The sequence below is a fragment of the Rhodnius prolixus genome, unplaced genomic scaffold (assembly GCF_049639745.1).
Source record: "Rhodnius prolixus isolate KJV_2025 unplaced genomic scaffold, Rpr scaffold_11, whole genome shotgun sequence".
In the NCBI taxonomy this organism is placed as follows: domain Eukaryota; kingdom Metazoa; phylum Arthropoda; class Insecta; order Hemiptera; family Reduviidae; genus Rhodnius; species Rhodnius prolixus.
This window is the reverse complement of record NW_027411625.1, coordinates 9,616,783-9,640,325: the sequence shown is the minus strand read 5'-3', so window position 1 is coordinate 9,640,325 and position 23,543 is coordinate 9,616,783. Positions and strand designations below refer to the sequence as shown.

Sequence of the window (23,543 nt, the reverse complement as noted above, 5' to 3'; positions counted from 1 at the left end):
CACACCAGATTTTTTAGAGTTAGATTTCTGGCTACCTAATTGTGGGTCAATGGAAGGATATCTTGGACAGTGATCATGTTTTAGCATTCTCTGACAATAATCCAAAGGAAAACTCCTTTAACTGCGTTGCAAACGCTACTTTGCGAAACAAGAGGTATTAAGAAAAAATTACGAAAGCAGATTATTTCTGAATAATAAATTCAACGTGCTTTGGTAAAAGAAACTGTACGAATTTATGCATTACCTTGAATTTTATAGAAATTATCGAAGAAAATTGCTGAGGCTATTTTTCGACAATCTTATGACAGAAAAAGAAAACGGACTGCCAAGTACGAAAAATAGTTAATGGAACTGTAATATGTAGTTACCTGTAACTTTGTCCCTAATCAGTTTGCAGCTTTCTACATCCCCAATACTTGAGAACAACGACCTTATTTCTTCCTGGGTCATGGTCTGTGGCAAATAATTGACAATTAGATTAGTTTTGCTCTCTTCCTGTGAGTTGGTCCCGCCACCTCCACCAGTGGTCGTCGCAGAATTGCCAGAAGATCCTGTAGAGCTTGCGTGCAACGAGCCATTCTGTTGGGGCATACTGTCCATTCCGTTAATCATGGTTTCTTCCGCTAGCTTCAACACAAAATAAAATTATCATTGTAACATTTAAAATAAGATCATTCTTAAATAAAAATAGTCACAATAAATAAAAGTAACAAATTTTAGGAAAGGGTTTAGCTCAATGGTTAGTGCGCTCTGGACTCCCTCGCGGAGGCAAAGGATCCTTCATCCAGCTGCTAACCCTATGACTTTTTTTTCTTCCAAGCAGCCTCTTACAAAACTCTGTCCAGTGATGGAAAAATTTTAATAGCGTGAGAACTGTATCTGTGAACGGCAGCGCACTGTAAAAGGCTTTCAGGCACCGATGAACTCAGATGATGACTAACTTAAATGCCCTAACTTGAAAGAAATTAACAAAAACTGGTGCAAAAATTTATTAAAACCATATATTATAATAATCTTTAGATTGTACAGAGTTTCTTCTTAAGTACTAGGTTTCTTTCAAATAGTTCTATTTTAACACTTTAGACAGCCAATACTCTTATCTTACAATATATTATCAACTTTATCAAACGAGTGGAAAAACTCAGGGACAGTTAGTCCAGCTAGCTACTCTTTCCCAGGACATGCCGGATTAATATGAGAGAGCGAACGAGTAGACAAAGGTAGAATCTATAACCGCGTTATGGGGTCCTGAGCCATCCGCTGCCGTCTCGAAACAATTTTGTGGCATACAAAGACAACTACACTGCGACGAAATAATAGATTTGCTGATTGGTTGCACATCAAGGAGTTAAAAAAAATTAGGACATAGGTTTACAGTAGATAGATCTAGATTTGGAGGGAGATGTGCTTAATACCTTAGAAAAAAAAGAGAAGAAGAAAGAAGCCCCAGTTATGCATTAAAAGTAATTGTTACTGTCATTGTAACTATAAAAGTAGCAGGTTAAAAATTTGTAAGTACTTCGCATGACTTAACTCAATTACTTCAGGCAGAAGATCCGAGATTAGATTGTCTAATTCTGTGGAAAAAGACAATGCCTCATACGGAGAAGTGGTCAACTTTTTTAGTAGGCAGAATCATTGCAATTTTATCAATAACTTTCTTAAGAAGAGGGTTAAATATTGTGAAGAAAGGAAACACTTAGGAGCTGTATGAAATACTTTCGCTGTGTACTGGCATTAGAAATCTATCAAGTGAACTGTATGTTCCAGTTAGTTTTGTGACTGATTCATTGAAATGAAATGGTTGAATGCACTTGGTATGTACTGAAAAATAAATTAAACTCTAGTGAAACCCAGCTGGGTCAGTAGCTATTAAATATTTTTTAGCTTTTGGACATAGAACAACTTAATCTACCTCATTTCTAAGAAGTATTTCTCTGAAATTAAAATTGCTCAACAATTTAATCAAGAACCTATATACTTTGAATATTAACAATAAAAACTAGTAAAGAATATTCATTACAACGTTGAAGTTATGTTCCACAAAAGCTTAGACTGAGAAAAAGGATTTTTTTTCTAGTCATGTTTACTTAAAAATTAAAAATAATTAAATTACTTTTTATATACATATATGTGTATGTATATATATATATTGCAAACAATGGAAATTAGTATACTCACTTTAAAATTGTACATTTATTTCCTTAAAAACGAAAAACAAAATTTTAAAAAATTGAATTACTAAGAAAAATTAAAAGTTTCGTTTTTATTTTACACCGGTATGCTCACTTCAAATTTCACAGTTGTTTTTTTAATAAGATCGACTTACAATTGACTGAAACTGTAGAAAATTGTAATTGCATTTTTTTCTTTAATTTTGCATAAGTAAAAATATGAATATTATGTATACTTATACTTAAACACAATTAAAAAATTCTAATATAGGTGTTACACAAAGCGTACCCTAGCCTTAAAAAAATTTCAACTTAGTGGAGGATATTTTTAAAGAGGTTAACATGGGGGGGAAAAAAAACATTTTATTTTAAAAAATTTGTTTCAATACATTATTAATAGTTTACTATTTTTTATAAAAAATATAAAATGAAATTATAATTGTCTGCTAAGTTTTAAAATTAAAAGACAAAATTTGAGTTTTTAATTTTTATGAAATTTCATTGAGGGGGCACTTAGTTCTTTTAAGTTCTTTTTAAAATAAAATTTCAAGAGTGGACTCTGAAAAAATTTGTTTTTGCTTACCTTTAAATAATTAATTTAGAAAAATGGAAATCCTAGTTTTATTAAACATTCACTTAAAATTATTTTGTATTTTAAATCAAAACACAAAAAATCCAAATAAAACTTTCAGCCTTGGGGGGAGTTCACTATGGCAATATTCTTTTTTTAAAAAAACCACAACATTTTACTATTGATTTAAATAAAATAAAATAATTATAATAAATCATGAAATAAATAATTTAATTGCAAATAATAATATGTAAGCTACAGTTTTATTCAGCTTCACTTCTCTGGGACGCGTACACAAAATACCACACCGTAGAGGCCCCCATTAACACGAGGGTTTCTTTTACTGTACAACACTGTTAAAAAAGTGGTGTGCTGATTTCGCTAAAGCAAGTCGGAGGGTAAAACTGAAGGCGGTGAATTTTGTGTTGTTTGTATGGGTGAGGGTCTTGCTTATACTCGTGCGTTTGGGTGTGTGCATGTGTATGTATATATTATGTAGTGGGGGCAAGACTAGAAGCGTGCAGTGTTAATCTAAGTTTAGACACTGTTCAGCCATTCAAACTGTACAAATTCATAACACATCCTTTAGCCTAGGCTTCCTATAGTAGACTAAAATCTTCCAACTATCTTCACTTTAAAAGTAAAAAAACATTTCGGTTGTATTCACAGTATATATAAAAAGACTGTTCTTACTCCCACCAATGCAACAACCAAACGCATGCGTGGACTCTGAAAACAACTTAAATTTTTAATTTCTTAAGTCTTTCCCATTAAGGGGAGGGGGCGTTTTTGGTGTAAAAATTTGGCGTGAACCTTATGCGACTTTATCGTACAACAATTTAACTAAAATTTAGAAATTGTGATGGAAGTTAGCTGTCTAAAAATTATAGTTTATTATTAAATTACACCATTGAATGAAGCGTGAAGTCAAAGCTCCCACAAAACATTATTAAATCATCAATGCTTTTAAAAACGAATTTCAAAACAAAGAGAAAAGCGTGCGTTCAAACTTCAGATGAAACCCAATTCTCAACTGTCTAGAACCCCCTTAGGAATCACGACTCGGAAATTGGTCAACACATTTTTAGCGCAATGTATTATACTAAAAATGGCACGTATAATGATAGGCCAATTTCCCCTTCGCTAAGAGATTCGCTTGAATGATGTTTCCTAGACAAAAAGTTTCATTTGCAAGTATGAATAAAACTACAAGAGATTGATGTAAATCGTTAGAATCATTGTCGGAAGAATAAAATGAAACTTTATAAAATAAATTTTCTTTTGAATCGAAAGACAGATGATTTAAACAAATTAAATTAAATTAAAGACATATTGAATCGCAGACTACAATTATTAAACATTGAAAAATGCCCCTTTGAAGCATTCTTGTACAAAAAAAGAATGAATGTTCTCCAACTGAAAACAAAAAATGTATGGAGGCTCGGGAATTCTTTGTTTCGATTAAGTCAACACGAAAAACTCGAAAACTTAGAGCAGCGAATTCAAGTAGCATTGAAGTTCGTATGGCCAAAAATTTGACTGAAATTTATGAGAAATATCAAGCATAAGTTACAATTAAATTTTTCTTTTGTTTATTATTTGTTTTAAATGAAGCAATGTTAGCAATATATACACAAATTTCATGTAATTATGAAAATGCGACACACGAGTTCATTTATTATCTTCCTAAATTACTCTCCTATAATCATAATTTAGTACATTACACTTTTGTTTGTTAGTGTCAAGACAAATATTAAATGGAATGTGGCCCATAATTTAAAAACGATTAATTAAAAAACCACTGCTCCAAATTACGGATTCAGTTTTTGTTGTTCAATCTGCAAAATATACAGAATATTGGAAATGGATTAGCTATGAGGTTAACGTATTTGGATTCCCACGATTGGAGATCTCGGGTTCGAATCCAGCTTAGATTTTCTCTACTTAGGAGCTTTTTTTTTTAGCTCACTTGTCCGGTAATGGACAGTGTTGTCTATAACAAGTGAACACTGTCCGGAGGCTGGCAGTACACTGAAAAAAAGATCCGGGCGCCCGTAACCTCAGTTTATGACGCGCCTTGAATCTTAAAAAAAAAAAAAAAAAAAAAAAAAAAAAAAGAATTAGTATTAAATTTTAAATCAGTTGATTGAATACGTACAGCGGATGTGGGACTGCATAAAACGGTTTTTTAACATTTTTTTAGTAAACTATTAATGGGTTTAATTTGAAGTAGCAATAGAGCACTTACGAATACACTCATGCATTTATATATATATATACTGTATATATAAAAGTAACAATCTTTTTTACACAAATAAGTTTTTCAAAGAAATTTAAGTAAGACGTGCAAGTGTTCACAAAGACTTATACAAACAGAAAAAAAAAATTCAGATATTTCAGAAAAGTTGGTTTAATTTTTAAGAAAATCGTAAGTGAAAATAACGAAGAATTGTAAAATAGCTTCAGGAAAGTCAGAATTCCTAAATATTTATTTTTTCTTAAATATTAATACCAAAGCCGATCATACAAACAAGTTGAGCATTCTATGATTTTTTTTTTTTATATATATACAGGGTGACCAAAGTTATATGCTCCACCCACTTTTTTTTTTAACGGCGGGAAATTTCGAAAAAATATAAAACACGTATTTAATCATTTTTAGTCTAGTTTATTTTCAGTGATTGACCCAATTTTTTAAACCCCTGTATCTCGAGTTACAGCATCCAACTTTTGTTTTTCAAATGGAACGTTATATTTTTTGTTGCATATTTTTGTAGTATTTGAGCTCCTAAAAAAACAAAAAAAATTTTTTGAAATCGGTTAGGTTTTTCAATAGTTATGGTAATTTAAAATATGGAAAACAAATTTCAGTTTATTGTCAAAATTACGTTATTTTTTTTAAAGAATCTGTTCAAACTGGGCACAATCAACGAATAGGCAAGCCAAAACTCTGAACTTTGCTTGTAGCAGCACTTATGGTGGCGAAGTCAAGATCTAGGCAGGCTAGAGTTATTCGTCGTTCAGGTTGTTTTTTCTACAAACGTTTGGTGTGGAGTTTTAGGAAATCAACTAATCGGCCCATACTTCTACAGAAAGAACTTAACTGGTGAAAGGTATCTAACTTTTTTTTAAGAGACATTTTGCCAGTTCTGTTTGAAGATGTTCTTCTACAACGTCGGCTAGATATGTATTTTCAACAAGATGGTTGCCCAGCACATAATGCTAGAGTGGTTCGAGGTTACCTGGGCAGAAATTTACATGAAAAATGCTTAAGGACGCATTGTCCCATCCAATGGCCACCTCGCTCTCCGGACTTAACCCCAATGGACTATTTTCTGTGGAGATACCTAAAAAATAAAGTGTACAGTATCCTTAATCCCGTGGCTTCAGTCGATGATCTGATACGTCGAATAACTCTAGCCTGCCTAGATCCTGACTTCGCCACCATAAATCCTGCTACAAGCAACGCGTGGGAGTCCAGAGTTTTGGCTTGCCTATCCGTTGATTGTGCCCAGTTTGAACAGATTCTTTAAAAAAAAATAACGTAATTTTGACAGTAAACTGAATTTATTTTCCATATTTTAAATTATCAAAACTTTTGAAAAACCTAACCGATTTCAAAAAAAAATTTTTTTTGTTTGTTTTATGAACTCAAATACTATAAAAATATGCAACAAAAAATATAACGTTCCATTTGAAAAAACAAAGTTAAATGCTGTATCTCGAGATACAGGGGTTTAAAAAAATGGGTCTATCACTGAAAATAAACTAGACTAAAAATGATTAAATACGTGTTTTTTATTTTTTCGAAATTTCCCGCCGTTAAAAAAAAAAGTTGGTGGAGCATATAACTTTGGTCACCCTGTGTGTATAATATGTATATATTATATAATTTTCACACAAACATATACATGCATTCAATTATACTTATCGATCAACTAGCGCACTCTACATTCGGCCATCGTACAGTTCCCAGTTTGGGAGCCTTCACTACGTTCATGCTTCATATATTAGCACAAGTCGAGGTAAATGCAGCATATTCTGCTGTTCATTTCTTTGTGACGTTCATAAAAGTAAGTTTCACTTTTTCTGCAGCCACTCTGTATTGAGCAAATATATTTAGGTTTTAATTTCATTCCAGACCCTGTTTGTGCTCACTTGATCGCTACAGTATTCTTATATTCTGTAGCGGACTGCCTTCTTGAGACTAGTTCCCTTATTTTATATCTTTGTTGGTTCTTTTTCTTCTTAACATCCTCGTCATCATCTTCACCTTCTTCTGCATTCTCTGACGGCTGTTTTACTACATCTTTCATCTTTGCCTATTTTCATTAATTTCTTTTTAAGGGCATCCAGTTTTGTCACTATATTTTTAGAGTATTCCACTTGTAGTTCGGCCAAGATCTTTTCAATAACTTCATTGTTCTTTGCCTTCTACATTGCTAGAAAAGCAAATATAATTCTCTCCTTTTCCTGAATCTCCTCTTCCACATTTGCTCCACAGACTGCTCTTCGGTCCAGTTTTCTTATTTCCAAAAGCGGTAGTTTTCATCAATACAGGAGGCTTTTCAATCTCCAGTTCTTTAGCCGATTCTGATGTTTTCCCTTTCTTATTTCTTTTTCTCACCTTACGAACTGATTCACATACATTGAAGGTAGAATTACTGTGGCCAAACTTTACCTTATAATCAACAAAAACTTTACTAAAACGAAAAACTAGAAAATTTCTTAACCTTATTCCACGATAACCGCCTTTTTAGATTATTAATTAGAGTTATGCTGAAATTGTTTTCTTTGAATACGACTTTATCTTCTTACTTATTTTCTTAAACACAACACGTTTATAATCTACATGCAAAAAAAGTCCTAATTAAAAGTAAAAACTGAGAACGTGACCACAAATTTGTAGAATGAAACTACTAAAATTATAAAACACAGTTATAAACCAACACACAACTTTAATTATTAAAGGTTCAGTTTCTCAAATCTTCACAATCATTCTAAATACATCTAAATATCTTATTAAGTCTTTCTAAAAATACTCACAGTCTTAAAATTTGTATGCAACATAACCTTCTTAAAAGCTACCTAAATTAACTAGCGCGCCCTATAAGCAAAAATATTGTTGCGTTCTGAGGACAAATATTTCGGTGAAAATTAAATTTCGGAATTTTTTTACACGACTACAATAGTTCCTCTTACTAGAAGTAAGAGTATGAAAAAATATAAGTACAGAAATATGGTAAAAAAATAAATAGTAATAAAATAAAACAAAAGGTACTAATACATTCTATGACTTTAGAAGAAAAAAAACTTTACTAATTTAGTTTTTCACTAAGAGAAGTTATTATTTTTGCAAAGAAAGCTTCTGTGGACTCGAAACAAATGGTAGTCGACTAGAACTCATTCCCTTATAGGGGTGGGTCTAAAAGAAATTCCACTGCCACCAAGTTTTTCCAATTTTTCCCCTCTATAGTCTGACGGGGGTCGTGTTACTGAGCAATATCTTCCTAGAACAAAACTTGTTTGATATTTAAATAGCTAAATATAACATTCAACTATTTTGTAAAAAAAAAAATTATTTAGTTATTGGAAGTGAACGCAACGAAATTCTTAGAAAGACAGCCGAAAATGGAATTAAGATAAATTATTCTTTCACAATCCCGGGAAAACGAAAAACATGTGAGTTTTCTTAAATTGTGGAGTCTAAGCTATTTCTACTTTTACTTTTCTCAAATTTCAGGAGTACTTGGGCTTAAATAGCTTTCTCTGAAGCTAATTACTACACATAATCGCTATTTCTGAATTTATTTGTCTTTCTAATGTTTATAGCAACACGATGCCATGAAATTTTTGTAAGATGCTGATCGAAGGAGGTTTTCCATATATATCACATAGAGCTTCAATTGCTGTAGAATGTTATAAATATATTTTTTTTTTTATCGCAAGGCAGAAATCATCAAAGCCTACTAAATAAAACTATTTGAAGTGGCCATAATTTTAACAGAAATACTTTCATTAGCCTAAAGATTAATATAAAATGTTTTTTTTTGTAACAATCAGACTTTGGAGCGTATTTATGGATTTTTGTTCCATGGAACCTTAGAAGAAAATGGTCAATTATTTTTTGAAGTGAAAAGTCAGTAAAGAAGAACTGACAAGTTTAAAAACACTACAAGAAAAATGATGACTACGTGATAACATTAATTTTTCTTAATAATTAACTTTTAGTTCTGAAAATTGCCACTAGATGGTAGAGCCTGTCCGATTTCAAACAACTGAACTCTCGGACCTCCATATCCCGCACCTACCGAAAAAATATGTGAAAAATTAAAATTATAGGTGAATAATTTTACAGCTGGAATAAAATTTCAAGAACCTGTTTCAAATAATACCAAACTACTGAAAGTTCTATGTTAAAAAATCACGTTTACTTTCAAAAGATTTTTCTGACACTTGGAATTCTGTAATATATTGTTTTAAAGGAACTTCTTAAAAGAAAATTCTTCTGAATCTTGAACAACCCAAGTTTTCTAATAAAAGTGATAGGTCTTAATGTGTATATGTGAAGATCAAAGAAAACGTTAGAAGTATATACTATGAGAAAATTGCGTATAATTGAATAGTTGTATCTGCAATGTTACACTTAGCTGACAGAGTTCAAACTAAAACCTATAATTTCAGGTGCGAACTTAAAATAATAAAACGTAATACCAAGTTTCGGATTGAAGAAATTCTGTTGGAACACGCATACACAAACATTTCTCTTGTTTATGGGACATCAATTCTTGTATTTCAGTTCCACACGAAAAACTGTTACTAGTATTTAAAGTAAATAATTTGATATGATTCAGTCATTAGACTTTCCCTAACTGCAATTCTCTTAGTTGTGTCAATGTTTCTTACGATTTTCAGCAAACACGGAATTGTGGCAACGCTATTCGCGTTGTAAAAAAAAAATAAGATAGTAAACCCGTAGGATATACAAAAGAAAACACGAATTAGGGATGCACCAATACTCCCGCCTGGATGAAAGGGCTATTTAAAAGAAACGCGTCGTCCCAAAACAATCAATATTTAAAACAGTACACTTTTATAGGAATCGTTCAAAAGATTCACACTTCAAAAAAAAAGCAGTCGTGTTTAAAGTTGTAACTGCAGTAACACATTCAATCCATAATATTTTTCTAAGACGCAGAACCACACATAATACTAAAATGACACGTTAGAGGAATGCCTATTTTTACCTTTCCTAATCAGAAGTTGGCTATAAATAAACAAAGGTGAAAAAATTCGAAAAAGAACAGAAAAAACAATTCATTAAAGTAGCTCTTAGGTAAACATACAAAATTTGAATGTAATCTTTATGATTACACAAAGCCGGAGAAAAAAAAAAATAATAAACAAAAAAATAGCCTCTATCAAAACAAAACCTTATCAGCACGTATTCTGGTAGCAAAAATAAAAACTAAATTTCAAATTTGATTTTACTACGATTTTCATTTTTTGCACTACGCTAACCACACACACATACATGAACTGACAAAAAGAAAAAAGACTCAGGAATCTGAAAAACATGCATTTCTGATAGAAAGAAAATAACAAAAATCAGCAGATAACACAGCATCGAGCAACCGACCTCTCAAAAATAACCTTCCAGTAAAATATTTCAAATAAAAATACTAAAATAAGTTTATATTAGTGCAGTTAGTATCAAAGGTTGGAAAAAAAAAATCGATATAGCCGTTTACGTAAAAATTAAAACTAAAAATCTTCCTTTTCTATTAAATCGCATTTCCAGTTAATCGATTTGTGCTGCTAACTTTCGACTTCAAACAGCTTTTAATACTACTTGATATTATTCACTGGCCTAACTGAGAACATTAAGTTCCCTAAAAACCTTACCGATCTCTTTGTATGAGAAAATGTTTAAAATAAAATAACTGGGTGCTTACGTAGCATCCTACGATTAAATAAAATTGTTGGCTCCGTATTCGAGACTATCGTAAGCAAAAAATAAAAATAAAAAACAAAACAAAACAATCTTGAAATGGCATCTGTAAATTCGGATTTACAGCTGATGGAATTCAGCTTAAACTAATTAGAAGTGATAATATGAGGAGCGGCAATGGGACGAAAAAATTTTTTTAACTCTAGCTTTCATTAAATATTATTTGAGATATTCTGGGCACAAAGGCACCACGGTAGCCGAGCGGGTTAAGAGGCGAGACCTGCAAAGCTAATATGCATTGTGGTACTGGGTTCGATTCCTGGTCTAGGTAATCCCGGTCTAGGCCTTGGATTTTATTTAACCATTAAGGTTAAATGAAAAATAGTCAAGTACGTTTGCTAATCGCCTCCGTCCACGACACCAAGTGAATGGTAGTTGGACGTTAAGCCCCCGCCTGGAAAATATTCTGGCCATAAACACACACTAATAAAATGCGCGAAAAACTTTGTTATTTATCTTTTTTTTTTTTTAACTCAGGTGTGTTTAAAACATAATTTAACGGGTGAAATCTCAAATTTGATTATTTACATGATCCAAATACTCAATTAGGGAATGCAAAAAGTGTCGCTTTATAATGGTGAACATAAGTCACATTGAAAGCAATTCAGCAAGCAGTAAAAATTCTAATTTTAAAAGAAATTTGACAGTATAAGTTACGATACAAGAAAGTTTTGCGAATTTATACGCCATTCATTTTTTGAGAAAAAATTATATTGGTGCAGATTTTTCATTTTGATTTTCACTGAAAAAAAAAATACGTTCTGTGGTCCCCAAAGTAAGGAAAATTGCTTGTTTACTACTAATCGGTATGTCTAAATAGGTCAATTCATCAAGAACTTTGTAATATCTCTATTAAGTAAGTGGTATTACAATAGAAACACCGCAAAGTTTTATGCAAACGCAAAATCGATTATTTTGGAAGTGTCCACTATACAGAATTGATTTTTTTTTTTCAATTTTTTCTCTTTTCTTTTTGAAAAATTATGCCAGTTCAATTTTGGGGAAAGAGTGGGATGAGCCCTGGCTCTAAAGAACTATCTGAGTCTGATGTTCAATCGTATTACTTGGTAATAATTTTGATAAGGGGAAGTTACATTCATGATTCTTCACATAGATTTATTTTATTTTTTTAGTTGAGTTAGTGCAAATTATAATTTTGGAAAAAGAGAGTTAGTTTTTAATCATTAAAAAATAATAATAATATATTCAAGATGGCGCGTGTACAGTACTGGTCGCCTGAAGGGTTGAAACAGTTGTCGGCTTTTAAGGACGCCAGCTGGGCATCAGCTGGGCCACCATTTGTCACTATCCGCCAGACTGTTTTGGGTGTACGCGTGAATCATTCAACCATAACCTGTAGAGATTGAATTCGACTATGTGCGCGTATGTTAGACAGGGTTACAGCATTCATTTACGAGCGCATTGAGAATGTTACCAGCACGTGCAACTTTAGGCGGCCATTGCATTGCATTTCTGTAAGGTTCCGCATTGATCAGAAAATATCTATCTTAATGAGGAATCATGATGTCTTTTTTTGGCAAGGTGAAATAGTTAATTTTTCTATTGCCTACTTCGAGACTAATTTAGTGACCAGAATTCAGAATAGTTTGCTCCGTTAGGTCTTTTGTCTGGTTAAAAATACACCCCACGCAAAACTAGGGGATTTCAGATTATAACTATGGAAAAATGCAATATTTGATTCAAAGGTGTTGAGTGTTGGATTCATAACATTCCAAAGAATACGGTGAGCGGATCTGCCTAACCCCAGCCCAAATCGCCTATTTTGTTATCTAACGCTAAAAGAATTGACACTGCTGCTAGCAAGGAATGTTTCCTTAGAAATGAGAAAAAGGGCAGGGATGTCCTTCTTAACACAAGAAACGATTCCTATTGGATCTGCCAAGATATGAAGCAGTAGCTTAAGTTTAGTCTAAACATAGGTTATCAAACTCCACTATCATCTTCATAGAACTAGCTTAGCCGATTTGCCGAAGTGCCTATTGTCCCATACGAAGGATATGATGACAGAACATCTCTATACGATCAATATATATACCTATTCATCCTGATGACAGTCATCTGCAATGTCTTCCTCAGCGCGTAATCTGTTAATGTTCTATTTTATAGGCTTAAGTTAGTGGAATATGGACCATTTGGAACTCAAAATAATAAATTAAGAAACTGACAACATTTCTTGAGAAATTATTAACCAGTATAAACATATTTCACTATAGATAAACAAAAATTATGCCTAACCTTTAAAAACTAAAAAAAAAAAAAATACATACTAATGGGTGCATAGGGTAAAAAAATATATACAAATATAATATTTCTATTAAATTGAAACACAAATAGCCAAAACCACACTATACCTGATTAGGTTTATGCTAAATGGGGAAGGTACTGAAATTATGAAGAATATAAACTGGCACATTCTTAATACAGGAGACGTATCAAAAACTTCAGCTAGGGCAATAAAGATCCCGCGTGACTTCTTCAAGTGTTAAGCACTGATATTTAGCTAAGGATGGTATGGATGAAGCATAGTACATTATACTTCCCAAGACCTCTCAGTGCCCGTACCCAAATCATTTTGTCCGAGTTGACGCCCTCTGGGTGGTATGACCAACATAGATTAATTGACTCCACAGATTGTTTTAAAAAATATTGGCCTATATTTAGGAGCGGTAAGCTTATTAATAATCAGTGAGTAAATTTTTTTTTATGTTTACGGTGAAATAAAAAAAACGCACAGACTTTTGTTAGAAATTACTTTGAAAGTTAAAATTATGAGAGTTGCAGTTAAGAGAAAGTAGTGTTGAGTTATAATTAATTTTTTTTTTTATACATTATTTGGGAACCTTAATTTATATAAATAGTTTGATTATATCATTGAATGCCTTGGTCCTTTATTTTTTATTTATTACCATACTTTTATTCTCACTTACACGATTTTCAAGGATTTACAGGTTTTATTTAGCTGCTCTACCATACTAAACTATTGCATTCACAATTTTTACCAATTTTCATATTGCACATTTGATTAGACTAATACTAAAAACTAAATTTTAAATGTTAACTATAAGCATTAAACAAGTGCTTTCGAGTGAGATTTTTTGTTTTGTGCAAAGACAATGTACAAAATGATCTGTTGAAGAGGATTTTTTTTTTCAATGATTTCTGCTTTTATTTGTACTTTTATGGTTTGTTTAACATATATTCTAAATTTTATAGTTGATGTGAATATTTAACAGTTTTATCAATTGTGCAATATGTGGGCCGGCTGAAAAATGTGAGAGTAATAGCAATTAAAGATCAGATCCCCTTGAAAATGGTCCAAGCAAGAGCGGAAGCTAAAGAATAATTAAAAAATAAATACATAAATGATTAAAGCATAAAAAAAATGTAGTCACTTTAGCTGTGTTGAGTGGTTTCATAGATGGCCACTAGAAAGCAGGCCAATGTCCGTAGTATGTGCCTTATGCTGCACTTAACTAGTTGTGTACTAGGTTTTATCAGATAGAAATTAAAGTCTTGATTCTGTGGATGGTTTGGATTAAGAGCTATTTTTCAATTTGGGCTTGCTTTCTAAATCAAGTTCTTATTACATACTAAGTTTCCTTAAAATGTAAACAAAAAAAAAATTAATTTAAATAATCTATCTTAATTAACAAAATTAAAATTATTAGTTTTAATAAAATTTATTGCAAGTCCTCACCTGTACGAAGTACATAGTTGACGCTAATATAGGCCGATATATCAATACGTTTTAGGAGCACCTGAAAAAAAATTTATTGAAAGCAGTCTCAAAAGGTGCTCGCAAAGTCCACTCACACACACTGGCAAACACTTAAATGAGTTACATACACACGCACATCCAAACTATTTCTTTTTTTTTCAAATACGAATTTATTTCTCAAAAAATAATAATGATTTATTCTGTGATGACTTTGTGGGTTGGCATTAATAAATTGGGAGAATTGAAGGGAGACTAGTGCATTTATATTGAAAAAAAAAAGGTTTGTGTATGAACAAAGTTTAAAAGGTTTCTAATATTAATTTAAAAAATTTTGATTTAACCAAATATTGGAGTGAAAGTTACAAGAGCAAATTAAATGACAGTAGAAGAATGATCTCGCTTTTTAATAATATTGAATGAAGTGTAACAAAAAGTCTGTGCATTTTTCCCCTCTTAAACTCAAGTTAGTACATTATACTGTTTACGAACAGTTCCTTATTAGGTAGTGTTTTTGAATACAATCAGACCTCTGCTCAGAATTAAAAACTAAAAGGGATCGAAACAAGGAGTTGCCTTAGATTAATTAGATTCAACTAATGGCCGTCCGGTCTGTTGGAATAATACCGCGGCTAATAATTAGGGAGTAGCTAGCTACTACATTGAGTACTGGCCTCTTGAAGTAGCCTCCTCGGTCTTGCGCACCAACCAACCTGTTCCGCACTCTGATAAAATTCTCCGCAACCTCTTTCACTCCATCCATCCATCTAAGTCATGGCCATTAAACTGATGTATGGCTCTGAAACGTGGCCCATCTTACTCGTCTTTGCTAAGGTCAATTTTGGTGACGAAGATCAAAACTTGGAATTGTACCGCCTCTCCCAAAAGCCAATCCTGCCAACATTTACCAGCTGGACTGGGCTGAATACATTCTCCAGATGGCTAACGATGAGATCCCTAAGAAGCTACTGACTGAGCGGCTTCCAACTGCTTTTGATGCTTAGAAACCTTTTGCACACAAGAAACTGAAAGACTGCAGCGCAAGACCGAACCGATTGGTTAAGGTTCTTGAGGAGTCCAGAACCCACATCGCGTTGTAGCGCCACGGAGTTTTAGAATTAGTCCCTGACTAGGTTACTTTTAAACTTTAAAGAGGTGAGCCAAAAAGTTTGTCGTTTAAGTTTTGTTACCTTTTAATGCAAAAGAATGTTTTCAAGTCTAAGCAAACCAGTCCATTTGTTGATTTTCGTTTCACCAAACTATACTAACAGAAGAAAAGAAGATTTATTTTGGACAACCCAGAAAACAAGAACAGTGGATTTCATCAGGCCAACCAGCTGTCGTCTCAAAAGGCAGATTTGAGACAAAAAAGGCTTATATGTTTTGAAACTATGAAGAGCATGATTGATTTTAAGCTATTCAAAAAAATGAAAAATATCCGTCTTTTGTTATGGTAAAAAGGAATTCCTTCAACAAATCAAGAAAGGCTGTCTAAGTCACATCAACCGTTCTTAGTAATGGAAGATTTCAATTTAAAGTTTTTCGCTGACACAGTTGATAGCCCTTTTTCCGCCTGGCTTTTATGTGGGAAAAAAATTTGCTAACAAAGAGTATAGGATTTTTGCTTCAAAGACGGAAAGTTCATAGAATTGTTGGCTCACAAATGAGTTCAAGTTAAAGAAAATGAAGTCCATCTTTACTGAAGTAAGCTAATAAGAAGTTAAGCATAGGAAGTTACCTGATAAGCAAACCACTTCTGAACTGCAATATGAGTAACGTACAATTTTCTGATACACCTTAGTAGAATATTCTCTAACGAATAAAATTTTAGGTTTCTATGGTAGGCAAGATAATTGTTTAGAGTCATAGTTACTCAGAGCTGTCGTGAGACACACAAGTTCAAGTCATTTGCTTTAGAAAGTCAAGGACAAATGGTACAAGTCCTGCTTGGGTTTTCTAACGGACCAGGCTGAGTCTCTTTGGTATTGAGTATTGTTACTAGGCACGGTTGGTTCAGTGAATATAAACATCTCTGTGGGGTGCAGATTGTGGCAGGTGAAGGGAGGAAACGATTCTGATTGCGTTGCAATCGCTAGTTTGCCATATGAAATCTTTTGCTCTTCAAGCCTAGAGAAGTTGATATCCCAAACAACTGTTGAAGAAATAAACATTGAACCTTGCAAGAATGAGGGTTCTTTTAATAAACTACAAGGAGTTTTACAATTTGCCTCATTTAGCTGTATTGTCTGAGGTACCGGGTCCATCCCATGTCTAATTTATTCTAAAGTGTATACTAAAATTTACCATTGTATCTATTTACTAAAATTATACCCGCAGTTATCTTTGAAACCAAAAGTATAGTAATCGCGGCAAAAATGTTAATCAGAGTTTTCACTTGCAATGCATGTTTTAGGTTTTCCTAATTATGAAAAAGGTGTTAGGTATGGCCCTTTTTTCCAGCTAGAAGTGCCACTTTACTTAATCGACCTCTAGTTTTTTTGAAAACGATTTTGGTATTTCAGGCGTGTTTTGGTAGAAAGTTAACAGCTTAATTCACATTTTCATTACGAACTTTATAACTATTTTCAAAACTACAAATTGTGGCAATTAAGCTGGTGCAAGTTAAAGTTTTTTTAATACTTGCCATTTTTAAAAGATGGAAAAATAAGCATTCTATCTTGGCGATCTCTCGAAAACCACTTATAAAATTAAAACTACTTTGCTAGACTATTTTGGCAACACTTGAACAAATCTGACTTCTTTTCAGTTTGGTCACAAACTTAAAATTAGCCTTGAATTTCAAAATCTTAATTCCATCTTTTATAAAGCCAGCTGTAAAGTTTAAATCTGGAGTGAACCCTCAGAATACCTTCTCTCACTACAATTCTCCAAGTTCTACCTTCACTCAGTTGTTGCAAACTTCCAGTTTGTTAATAAAAGCTAGATGGTTTCATTGTTGGTTCACTGTTGTAAAAAAGGATTTTTGAGGAAAACAAATTTCTAACTTCCTCGTACTATACTTAAAATTCCACACTATAGAAGTTTGTGAAAAAAAAGAGAGAAATTAAAATCGTCTGGGGTTCCTATTTGTGGTAAGCGATTTTCTCCAAATTCGGAATTTTTAGCAAAACATTTACAGTTGATAACATTTATTTATATTGAATTTATGGCTCTTTAATGCAGGTACCATTTCATGTTGATATCATCACGATTCAGATAGAATGCAAAACTGTAACAGCTCGTTTTTTTGAAGAAGAATAGTTAACAGTAATTAAGATGGGATAGTGGTTGGACCATTTGCTTTAGGAAAGAACGTGTCCCCAGTAAAACGACGCAAAAGACAGCCTGACGCGGAAAAGGCTGCAAAGTAGACAGAGCTTGACAACTTACGTATATGGAAATCGACTTGTTAAAGATGAATGTGAATTGATAGCCGAGAAAGACGTAAGATCGAATATTTAATTAAAGATAAACAAGATTATTAAAGGACCATAGAGCAGCCCTTTGTTAAAAAAGGTTTCTACACTGTTATAGTATTTCGAAGATTCAACAAACTAGTTTCTTTCTAATTTTTTTTTTTTTTGAACAGACTAAGGATGGTTGACCGACGTGCAGGAAGATTTGGAAGCCCTTGGTCAGCAGAGATGGAGAACGTCGGCAAGAAATAGAGAGAGGTGGAGAGTTGTAGCGGCTGAGGCTCGGGTCCTTCAAGGACCATTATAGCCCTTGAGTAAGGTCCTTGATAAAAGGTGACACAAACCAAGAATTTGATATTTCTTATTATTTATTAATAACTTGCAAAAAGCAAAATGTTTTTGTCAATTCTAAGATGAATTTCTATAGCAAGTCAATTCAGTAACGTGACACTTCCCTTTGGTTGCTTCTTTTTTTTTTTTTTTTTTTTTTTTCTTCTTCTTTTGTCCAAATCTTACTCTAATGGCACCCTAAAACATTTACCAAAATTTTTTATTTTCTGCAGGTTTCTGTTTTTGAGTTGTGCTTACCACAAACACACTTACCACACACACATAGACCAATTTGTAAAAACAATTTTTTCGCATCCAATACCAAACATTTGTCTCGATAATATTTTGTGGGTACCGTACTTATAAAACGGGTAGTTGAATGAAATGAAAACTCCCATAGAATCCCCTCAAAATTTGGAGTGAACACTAACACGACTTTTTCTTACCGAAAATATTAAAATTCTAGAATAAAAATTTTTTGTTAAAACTAATAGTTAAAATTTTGACTATTATAAATTCAAGAATGAAGATTGTTGTTACGGGTTTCTGAGATTTATGAATGGTTCACATGTTGGCGAATAGCAAAAGCGCACTAACTTCTCCGTCCTTTATACATGCAAAAACAGATAAAACTTCCTAAAAATTTTACATATATATGTGAATATAAAGAAATCGCCTATTTTTGCAGGCGGGGTTTAACGTCTAACTACCAATTAGTTGTCATGGGCGGGGCCGAAAGCACTTACTTTACTATTAACAATTTTCTCTAAACAAATAAAGAGTAGGTACATACACACGGGAATCGATCTAGAGATCACTCACTTACAAAGCCACGCTTCATAACCACTAGACCAATATCTGCCCTTTTGTATAAATGATCTAAATAGAATATGATAACGTGCCATCATTATTCCAAAAATTAAAGGAAATCGGTCCTGCATTTTTCTTGTAAATTCCAAAATTCTCATAAAAATATTCTTTAAAATCGGGTATCTCTTCAACCGATTTTAATTAAACCTAGAATTCTAACAATGTTTTTAATGTTCATTGATATTAAGTAGTAAGTAGTAGTAAGCGTTATAGTAAAATGTCATAAAGAGGCACTTTAGAGTAGAGCTTATCAATTACTAAAACCTTACCCCCACCAAAAAAAAAATCCTTTAAGCTATTTTTAAAAAAATTGCGAAAAACTGAAAAATTGCAATAAAAAAAACAACAGTTCACAGATTTAGACCAAAGCAGCAATGGTTCGACAAAAAGTGGATAACATGTTCTGTGGAGATTTCTGAGACGATTTTGAGGTTTTCTAAACACATATCATGCACTAAAAACAATTTTTAAGTATTCAAGGAACCTTAAAAACGTGTATTTTGGGGGAAAAAATCAGTTAACAAAAAAAAAGCAACTGGGAATAAGAGAAAGTATGATACGTTTTTTTAAACTTTAAAGAACATTCTTCAATCCAATATTCCAGAAAATCGCCATAAACGTCGGAATAATGGCAATATACTCAATATTATTAGTAATATCAATGTTACAAACAGTAAAGTGGATGTGTACAGTAAAGTGAAGTAACACTTTAATACCTAGAGGAAAGGCCTAACATCAGCCTGCCCACATAACCTCTCTAAAATAACCTTTTCTACTAAACATTTTCAAATAAAAGTGATAGACCTGAATGTATTATAAGCGTCTTCAAACAAAAAAATGTAAAAATGTAAAAATTAATCAATAATTATTTCCGTGATAAGCGGATTCTCTTCAAATTAGGACATTTCTCAAACAAAAACCACTTATTTTGGGGATTCGGTAAGGATTAAAATGTTTATTTCTGGTGCATACTCAAATTTGAAAACAATACATACTTTCTATTATTACAAAAGTAAGAGAAATTAATCCAAATTTGCTTAAGAACTAATTTACACATTTATTCCTTTAAAATTCTAAATGTTTACTAAATGTTAGTTGCTTTTACAATATTACGGTAGTTATTTTCTCATCAAGTTAAGGAGGTACTTTTAAAATAAAAATGTGATATGATGTCACAAGACTGTCAATATAAGTTTCTTCTAAAGACAATATTTCACTGAATGTCACTTGGTTTCAATATAGTTTTAATCTAACAAAAAGGCTTAAAAGAAGCGAAATGTATCAGAACCAGAATTACATTCATAAGGGGCTCAAAATTAATTAAATTATGTTGTTAATATAGAATTTTAAACCGGGGCAGCGATCAATCAGAAATTTTTTAGAATTTTTATGTCTTTTCATGGGGTTATTCAAAGAAGACACAATGATTCGTGCGTTTTATATTGTTAATTAAACATAATATTCATGCCGTTAATTGCGTCATTAATAAAATTATTTACATGATCTGACTTTATTATTACTGCAAGAATAATGACATTGGCAATAATATTGACTGTCGGCTCCCTAGTAATACCTAAATCAAATATCAAATATGAAGTTTCTGTTTTTGAATTATGCTGACCACAGTCAGAAGACAACAACGTCCATACACATACACACAGGGCAATTTATAGAAACCACTTTTTCGTACTTAGCAGGCCTTACAACTTTTATGAGAAAAACTAAAAAAAAATAGAAAATGTGCACGATTACTAAACTTCTATTTGAAAAGGGACAAGAAAACGTAACAATTGACCATTTTCTTTTTGTTAACAAAACTGTGGACTGTGGCGTTCATTAATTTTTACGCCCCCAGATAGAGCGCCAATAGGAATGCCTTTTATTGTGACAGCTTATTATTAATTTATTTTATAGAAATGCTTTTGTTTCCCAAATATATTGGCAATTCCGATCAGTTTTGTAAACTTCCTTGATATTTATGTAGTGGAGATTGACACAAACGGTAAAGTGAATTGACAAGATTTAATTTTCAGTACCATTTGCTCATGGATGAAACCACTTAGCTCATTCTACTTTCTTTTTTTTTTTTATAAGGACATATGGACTAGAATTAGTCTTTTTTCTCATAAGTCCCAAACAAATTTGTTTTAAACATATTCTTAAAAAAGCTTTCAATCTTCCAAACAAATTAAAACAAAATATAATATAGAACTTTGAGAAATAATGAAGGCAAAACAAACCACATGCTACTTTAGTTTACAGGCTTAACACACAACAACCTACTCTAAATGCGTATCAAAAATTTTGGTGGCGCTAGTGGTGGGTATTATATACGTATACAACCATTCCTTATTTCATAAAGTTATTGTTAGAAGTTAAATATTGATGACAAGCCTGCTACATCACCTATTTATGAAGGACCTATCTAAATTATTCTGATCATTCTGCAAATTTCTGTATTGTAGAATAAAATTTGACGATTTAAGTGTGTGTTATCAGAACATCATAACCTAAAACGGAAAATCGCATTAAGCTTATATCTGATCGTTAGCGTGCTAACTATAAGTTACCAAAAGTATTACCAGAAAGTGCGACTTTACCTTTCATATACTCTGTATGCAGATATTATTATTAGGTCTGACACTTTTGGGGTTATCTATGGAACGAGTGGTTTCTAAAGGTTGTCTTTCATGAAAGCATGGGTCTCACAGAAGCCGATGTGTGGATATAAGGAGGGGATGTGGAGATCACCTTCACCTACCACCGGGGCGACTGACTACTCTTTTTCAAGCAGAAGTAACAGCGATCCTAGAATGTTGAGTGTGGGAAATAACTAGTGTAAAATAGGATTGTGCAGTTGGAATTTCCTTTACATAGTCAGGCTTCTTTTAAAGCCCCTGGACAACCGAAGTATTCATCCAAGCTGGTAAAGAATTGAATGAAGACTGAATGAATTAGGTCAGAGGAAAGCACAGAGAAACCCTAGCTCACATAAAATGTATTGTTTTTGGGTTCCAGAGCATGAAAGAAAACAGGATAACAAAAATGGTTGATGAATCGGACATTAGGTGGTTCTTCTCAACATTTCGGAAGATCCAGAGCCATTGGCAGCTTATTGGACTGCAAGAATCATAGAGTGGAAAAGAAATGGACATGAGACTTAACATTTGCGTCAAATTGAAAAGATTAATAAAGAATGCTAAGCCAGAAGATTACCTTAAAATTAATCAAATGGAGCAGATAGGATGGAAGGAACATTGTAAGCATATCACCAGATTTGCCCCAGAGGATTGGTTAAACATGAAGATAATTCAACAGACAGAGAGAAATTGAGATTGAGAGTCTTTGGAGTACAAGTTAATAAACCTGTCTCTGACGAATTTGAGAAGGAAAAGTAACCAATGTGGTGTATGAATGTGAGAGTTATATAAAAGAAAGGATTTCTATTGGCCTGAGTCCTACGCTTCAATGCACCCGCCTTAATAATAAAGGCTATGCTCTAACCAAATTAATGCTTATGTACATAGTAAGATTAAGAACCAATTAGAGACTAAAATTCGTTACTTTTACACACACTAAATGCATTTAGGTCTATCACTTTTATTAATTAAAAAGGGTTTAATCGTAAAGAGGTTCTAAAAGAATTAGCATCTCACACCGATTTTCTTTCAACTTCGTCAACTATTTTCCCAAGTGAATGTTTATCACATTTATTTAAAGTTATTTTTCCCAAGAAAAATAGATTTTTTTTTTATATTCCATAGGAACTGCTGATTTAAAGCATCGCGCCACTTCAACATGATGTTAGGTTTAATCCCTGCTATATAATATCAAGAGGATTCCATATTTGAAGAAAATCAAATTAATGAAATTGCGACTTAATAGAAAATGCCACTTCTATGTAAAATATTTTTCCAGATAGTATTATTTTAGGGTAGTCCGGAGCGATAAATGGTGGTAGGATAGTTAACTAGTCTTATTCATCTATATGTAAGTGTAAATTATGACAGAACCATCAAGCTTTCTATTCTTCGATAAATACGACTATAAAAATTCAGTGTAATTCAATAGTAGTAGAAATGTCAATTAGAATCGTAATAATTCAGTAAGAGAAAGTCATATGAGTGTATCACACCAGATTATTTTTAGAGGTCGAATCGATTTATATAGTGAGGTCACAAAAGGTTGTGTGCTGCTATAGTTAAGACGAAATTTAAATCGTGATACATTCACAAATTATATATTTTCAAATTGGATTAAGGGTGGTGAATAAGTAATAGTGTATCAGCTTACTTCTGTGTTAAATTTACATTCTGTACGTTTCAGATCTCGAAGGATCCATATTCAGTTTAATACTTAATGCAGAGAAATTATTTTTCAAACTATTGAGGTTGGTTCAAATTAAAACACTTAGTTTATTTTTTTTTAAATGTAT

The 23,543-nt window shown here is 32.5% G+C and overlaps 2 protein-coding genes across 19 annotated transcripts in view; one reads left to right on the top strand and one right to left on the bottom strand.

Annotated features, from left to right (window-relative positions):
• The window catches only part of fne (ELAV like RNA binding protein found in neurons), a 113,184-nt gene that overhangs the window by 78,942 nt on the left and 10,699 nt on the right, over positions 1-23,543 (bottom strand). For 6 of the 14 annotated variants that reach the window (XM_074137804.1, XM_074137808.1, XM_074137815.1 and 3 more), the window contains exons 1-3: positions 14,475-14,535; positions 14,170-14,376; positions 369-627 (exon numbers count right to left, since the gene is read on the bottom strand). In XM_074137804.1, coding sequence (XP_073993905.1) covers positions 369-627; positions 14,170-14,193 — 283 coding nt within the window. In that variant the 5' untranslated portion in view covers positions 14,194-14,376; positions 14,475-14,535. Of the gene's footprint in view, positions 1-368; positions 628-2,181; positions 2,204-2,329; positions 2,482-2,757; positions 3,333-14,169; positions 14,377-14,474; positions 14,536-17,136; positions 17,317-23,543 lie in introns of those variants that run through there. The other 8 variants (XM_074137806.1, XM_074137818.1, XM_074137813.1 and 5 more) reach the window with 8 other exon arrangements.
• Positions 17,376-23,543, top strand: part of LOC141459144 (cytosolic carboxypeptidase 6-like) — a 33,075-nt gene continuing 26,907 nt past the window's right edge. For 2 of the 5 annotated variants that reach the window (XM_074137799.1, XM_074137798.1), the window contains exons 1-3: positions 17,376-17,584; positions 17,676-18,008; positions 18,082-18,241. The gene's annotated coding sequence lies outside the window, so the exon portion shown is untranslated. Of the gene's footprint in view, positions 17,585-17,675; positions 18,009-18,081; positions 18,242-23,333; positions 23,499-23,543 lie in introns of those variants that run through there. The other 3 variants (XM_074137800.1, XM_074137803.1, XM_074137801.1) reach the window with 3 other exon arrangements.